The following is a 6,000-nucleotide window of genomic DNA, read 5'->3' as shown; positions in this document are numbered from 1 at the left end:
CCAGCAGCACCTGCCCGGACACCGTGTCCCCGCTGCAGTAGCCGCCGCCGCCCCCGCCGCCGCGCCGGGCCTCGTCCTCCAGTACCAGGGCCAGCGTCTTCACCGCCCCGCCGGCCCCGGGGCCCGGGCCCGGCCCGGCCGCCGCCATCGCTCCCCGGCTGCGGGGGAAGCCTGCGGCCGCCGTCGACGGTTGCTTTAAAACCCGCCCGTCACCGCCAGCGCCCGCAGCGGAAAGTCCCGCCCCGGCCCGCTCCTCATTGGCCACCCCTCAGCTACTCGCTCTACTATTCGTCGCGGGCTGCCCTGGGGCCCCCTCCTCATTGGTTCCTCTGCGGGCGCACACTCGGAGTGCGTCACGCTGCGTGATCGCGGCCGCGAGACCAATCGGGTGCGGACGGCCGCGCGTGGACAGCGCCCCGATTGGCCGGGTGGCCGCAGCTCCCCGGTGAGCGGGCCAATGGCGCGGCACGGCTACCACGTGCACAGCCCGTGGATAAACAGGTAGGAAAGGGGCGGCGCGAGGGGCCGGGGCGGCGCGAGGGGCCGGGCGCTGAGGGGAGGTGAGGCCTGGGCGGGTGGGCTGGCTGCGGCCGCCCTCGCTCAGCCCGATGGGGAGGGCCCGCGCAGCGCGGCCTCGGCGGATCCCGGGCCTCGGTGTCCCGCCCCCGGTGTCCTGCCCCCTGGCTGTAGCCACCGTTTTGGCAGCCCCGCGGGGTGGTTGGCCCCGCGCCGCGCGCAGGCCTCGGGCCCTCGGTGGGCCTCGGTTACTGTCATGGCGGCTGAGGCAGTGAGAGACTGTTCTGGCTCGGCCCGTCCCCGCCGCAGCCGAGGTGGCTCAGAGCGTTACTGCCGCTGCCCCGCCGCTCTGCGCGGGGGTTTCTTCGGGAGCTCCGTGCTGCCTGCCCGAGCCCCTTTGTTGCCGTTGGGCGGGAGGTGAGGGGCTCGCTCTGTGAGGGACTCGCTCTGAGGGGGCTGTCCTGCCTGGCCCCGAAGCCTCGCTGTCCGCACGGCTACCGGGTTCTTCTGCCCGTTGTAAACCAAGGGGTGCCCGGTTCAGGAGGCTGTTTCTACAACCCCTCGTTTTGTAACTGGATGGTTACAAAATGGCTACAGCGAGCCGCATGCCGTCACACCTGAGCAGTGGGGTGTAAACCTCTCCATACAAACAGGCTGTAGGTAAGATTTATCCACTCGAATAAATGCAGAGTGTGCTGTTATTTCCAATTTTTAGAAGTACAAGATTGGGAAAAAAACCCCAGCATATATCAGAAAAGTGGTAAATATGTCTGTATTGATGGGTGAGTGTGGTCAGATCCAGCAGCCCAACAGAGGTGCAGCTGCCACAGCTCCAGCCCCAGGTCCAACCCAATACACGTTACAAAATGAAATGTTTTGCATATACTGGCCAGGTACTAAAATTAATTTTGTGCTAGGAAGTGTCATATTTTACGATTGTGTGAGCTGGTAGTAGTGCATCTTCCTGAAGGCGTGTGTGGTGAATGGTCTGCCAGCATTTCCATTGGTAATGAAGGAGTCATTTCCCGCTCCAAGTCACCTGCCTGCGTGAAGCTTCTGACTCCTGCATCTTCCTGCATGCCTCCCTCCCTCTGGAGCGCTGGACAACACCAGCCCGGTGTTTCCCAGCTGACTCAGTTAATTACTGAAATTAGCAAAAAATGTTTTCCAGACTCAGAGCCTTGCCTCTTAAACAACTTACTAGATAACGTCCGGCTTCCTCAGAATCCCTGGCATGCCCTTGTGATATCCTTTGCTGTGAAATGTAGGCTCCTATTTAGAATTACTTCTGTGATGAAGAACTTGCCCTTGCTGAGAGCAAGGTGGGCTTTTTGAACACCTTTTGTAGGTTACAAGTTAACGCACACCTCCATGTTAATCAATAATAATGTGGGGAAAAGTAAAGTGGTCACAGCTGGGGTGAACTCAGGCTTTATTTGGACCCTTGGCCACGGGTTTCCCAGTTGACAATGAAGAACTATGTAACTAAAGAAAATAATGCCGTGATGGTTGTTAAAATATTTAAAGAATTTTGGGATATTCGTATCCCTTTGTACTTTTTGAAATAGTTTTCACAGAAACTGCCAATGTTGCACTATAGTTGGGAATTGTGATGTATGGTTTTGCATGTTTTCCTTATATTCAGTTTTTTACATTAGCAAGTATCAGGTTAGTTTTGTCGCCAGCCGACAGAACGTGCTTGGGTGTGCATATTGTGTATTTGCTTATTTGCTAAATTTGCTTAGGTACGAAGTGTGTGTGCAATTTCTTGTAACTGATACTGAAAGTATGATGGAAAGGAAAAAACCACCAAAATCTCACACCTCCCTTTTTTTCCTGTATGAATAAGATCCTGTATAAAAGTAATTAATTCTCTTAGGGATATTATGCAACCATTCATTCCCATTTATTCTTTGCAAGTGCAAATGAGCTAGATAGGGAAATGAATAAACATGGACAATTGCATATGAAAGAAAACATTATACAGAATTAGTGAGAGTTAAGAGGCTTGAATAACTCGAACAATTAGCCCATAGAGGACGCAATTAATAGGAATGGTCTGTCGCAGTCAGATGATACTAGTTCCAGATGATTGTTTGCCCTTTCATATACTTTTTTCCCAGCGGTTTTCAAAGACCAGAACTTGTTGAAATTATCACGGGGTAATTGGTTTTCTCATCCATCCATCCTGAGAATACCTTCTTGTGCAGGAGGCATTTTAACGGGCCAACAGCAGTGAAGTTGTAGCATGAGTGGTGGAAACCACCACATCACTATTTCAGTCTCTGATGAGCCAGAAGGAAGGAACAGAAGATGAACACTCAGACAGCGTGGGTGTATGTGTGCGACTGGATGTTTGTGTGGGGGGGTAGGTGTGAAAGAGGAAGAGATATATTAACATGCTTGATTATATTTTCATTTAACTTATTTTGCCACTTTATTCAGGACTATGTAAGAAAGAGCTGCCTGAACAAGTTAATTAATGCACAAGTTAGCCTCTAAGAGTAAAGAACACACAAAGGTCCATCTCGTTTGAGAGTATCCACAAAGACGTGAACGGTTCTAGCAATAATCACAGACCTTCTCTTGAAGGAAGGAGATGATCTTCCTCCAGTGGCTGGTAATACCCTAGCTCTGCTGGTTAATTTGGAAATGATGGCTGTGGTCAGATCACTGAATTTAGATGAATCTGACAGTGTAAGCTTCTATGTGTAATAATTATTTTTAACTAATTTCAGTGCACATATTGAAAATAGGCTATCAGGGCTTGAACCTACCAGAAGAGTTTCTGCAAGTATCGTAAACTTCCAAGTTTCCAGGCAGTGAAGGACACCTGATCTATAAATAACCATTTCTGTGGAAGATACAAGATAACAATTGGTCTTAGCAACAGCAACCTCTGCCAAGAAGGCCTCTGGTTTTCAGGGATCCAAGCTGTGACTGGGAAGGAAGTGAAAAACAGTATTTGCTGTCCTCTTCCTGCTCGAAGGGAACTGAGAGAGAGCTCTTAATCATGAGTCGGGCACCAGCACCAGGAGTTTGCCAACTAAGCCTTTCTGATCTTAATCAATAGCCTGACAGTTTAGAGAGTGAACAGCTATTTTTGCTACTGGAGGGCTTTGAGAAGTGTTCATGAGAGCTGCTAACAGCTCATTTACGAACTGTGCATTTCTTATTTGAGATTGCTGTACTGTAACATCCGTTAAAGTGTCTTTCTTATTCATTACCAAACACAACAGAGGGGAAAAACCTAGTGACTGAGCTGCAGTTGAGTTCAGTGGAAGAGCCATGAGAGAGGCTCTGCTTGAGTGGGGGCCTCACAGGGGCGGTGAAGTGTGGAAACCTTCTTTCTGTGTGGAAGGGAGGATTTGCCCGTACACCTCGTCCTTTATCTGCAAATAGTTTCAACTATCTCAGCTTGTCTGACAGGCGTTAGAAAGCAGTTGGATGAGAGCAGTGTTTACCCCTGACAGCAGATACTATGGACTCTGTAAGTTCCCCAAAAGCCCTCAGAATATAGACTTTTCTGACAGATATTACTCTCTCTGGGCTTGTTTATGGAGTCAGGACCGGGAGGGATGGGAGGCCATTCCTTTCCCTAGTTCCTGGCCTTTTCCCAGTGAGTTCCTTTATCAGTGCTGTGCCAAAAATGCAGCCCTGGAGCGGAGTGTGAATTCTCCCTGGCACTCCTAATCAGCACAGGAAGGCGAGGAATGGGTATTGGTGACACTTGCTGTCATGTAGTCTTTTATTGCTTTTATTCTATTACCAGTAATTGAAAGGTCAGCCAAATTTTTCTTAGACAATTAAGTGATGTTTACAGAGAGGAGATTGCAAGGAGCCAGAGATGCTTTTCCAAAAGCTGCTGCAAACGCAGTGCCCAGCTAGTCTGATATGTCACCACTGCCGAGGTGTAAAACACCAGTGAGCACGTTTTTAGGAATCGTGCCATACGTGGTACGTTGAGAAAAGCAAATACTGAGGTACTTGGCCCAGGAATCTCAAGCTGCACATTTTATCTTAGCGGGTGTTTGCTCACACAGCCCGTCAGACAAGGTGCGATTGGGTTGAAGGCCAAAGGACTAATCTTAATACAAGGTTATGTTTGGGAATGGAAATCTGGGGCAGAGCAGGGACCGAGTAGGTTGATGACTGAGAACCAAACTGTGAAGGCTCATGCACTGAGTGTTTGTTCATCCAGCAGCTCCTACCCTCGACTCGCCTACCGAGGGGTGGGAGAGGTGCGTCTCGACCCTGGGTTGAGAGAGTGGGGGTGGAGGAAAAGGTTGTGGTGCAAACTGCCAAGGGTCCTTTCCACGTTCAGTGGCAGCACGGTGTGAGGACCTTCCCCCTCACCTCCAGATGAACAATCTCCTGAGGGAGCCTGCCCACAGGGCAAGGATCCCCATGCCAGTTCCCAGCCCAACACACTGGGATTGCATCCCAGCATGTGATGGACCATCGTGTTGTTTCATGCACTGGTAAAGAGAACACTTGAGTGACCTGTTGTTTGCTTAAATATTTATATAGTGAATCAGGTTGAGGAGCTGTTACGGCTAGTTCCCTTAGAGAAGAGTGATCTAAATCCAGCTCCCGGCTGGGTGGCACAGGCCAGCTTGAGGGTGGCTTTGGCTGTTTACAGCTACTACAGGCTTTGCAAGGAGTGTGAGTAGAGAAAAATGGATGTGGTTAGAACATCCCTTCATCCCGGTGTCCCCTGAGGACAGAAAGATTTATCAGCAGTAGTGGCGCCTGCACAATTAAAGTGGCCTTCTGGAAGTGCTCCTCTGGAGGAAGAGCTTCCTACAATTGTAACGTGTACCCCTCTGCATTTCAGCGACTTCAAAGCAAGGTGGTCAGAACTGTTCCTATAAATCTGTGACGAAGAGGGAGGATACAGATTTCTGTTGTTGAATCAACTCTGAAACAGCAGCTGCATTATTCATGTGTGGATCGTGGTTTGGTGTTCCCGCTCAAGGGAATGAATAGCTAGAAAGGGAAAGGGGAATTAACAAACTCATTTGGGTTCTTAGTTATGTTCTGCTTTAGCTGGTTTCTTCTATGTGCTGTAATTTGAGGGTTTTGAGGGCTTTGTAAAGTGCTAGTTTTTTAATTTAAACTGAAAAAGTTTGAACTCGAGATGAACCTGAATCTCATACCAGAAAACCTCACCCTGAAGGGAAGTGCATGCCTGGATCTGAACTAGAGCATTCCTGTAAACAGGAATGTGTGCCTTGTGGTGACTCTTCAGCCCTACCAGTTCTCACCGAGCAATGACGTGGGATCCTGGCTCTGAGAAAATACAGAGGGCATGTCCCAAATCATTGTAGAGATGGTTCCACGTGTGCTAGTTGCTGGACAGGATCTGGTAGAAGTCACCCTCACGCTGTGTGTGGCCCTCAGCATGGTCCAACAACACAGCAATTAACAGAGGTAGAAGTGCTCCACGTGAAGTGTTGCTTTTTTCATAGCTCTCTTTCTGAT

The 6,000-nt window shown here is 49.7% G+C and overlaps 1 protein-coding gene and 1 long non-coding RNA gene across 6 annotated transcripts in view; one reads left to right on the top strand and one right to left on the bottom strand.

Moving 5' to 3' along the window:
• Nucleotides 1-148, bottom strand: part of ARRDC4 (arrestin domain containing 4) — an 8,433-nt gene extending 8,285 nt beyond the window's left edge. Inside the window, exon 1 of the mRNA XM_014944314.1 lies at nt 15-148. Within this exon, the coding sequence (XP_014799800.1) occupies nt 15-148 (134 nt within the window). The remainder of the gene's footprint in view (nt 1-14) is intronic.
• Nucleotides 149-375: 227 nt separating this feature from the next.
• Nucleotides 376-6,000, top strand: part of LOC106889547 — a 63,113-nt gene continuing 57,488 nt past the window's right edge. For 4 of the 5 annotated variants that reach the window (XR_001412361.1, XR_001412363.1, XR_001412359.1 and 1 more), the window contains exon 1: nt 376-501. This is a non-coding gene — a long non-coding RNA (uncharacterized LOC106889547). Of the gene's footprint in view, nt 502-967; nt 1,177-6,000 lie in introns of those variants that run through there. The other variant, XR_001412360.1, reaches the window with a different exon arrangement.

Source organism: Calidris pugnax, unplaced genomic scaffold (genome assembly GCF_001431845.1).
Source record: "Calidris pugnax isolate Ruff unplaced genomic scaffold, ASM143184v1 scaffold70, whole genome shotgun sequence".
NCBI classification, from domain to species: domain Eukaryota; kingdom Metazoa; phylum Chordata; class Aves; order Charadriiformes; family Scolopacidae; genus Calidris; species Calidris pugnax.
Note: the sequence above shows the minus strand (reverse complement) of the source record. Positions and strands in the feature narration are given on the sequence as shown.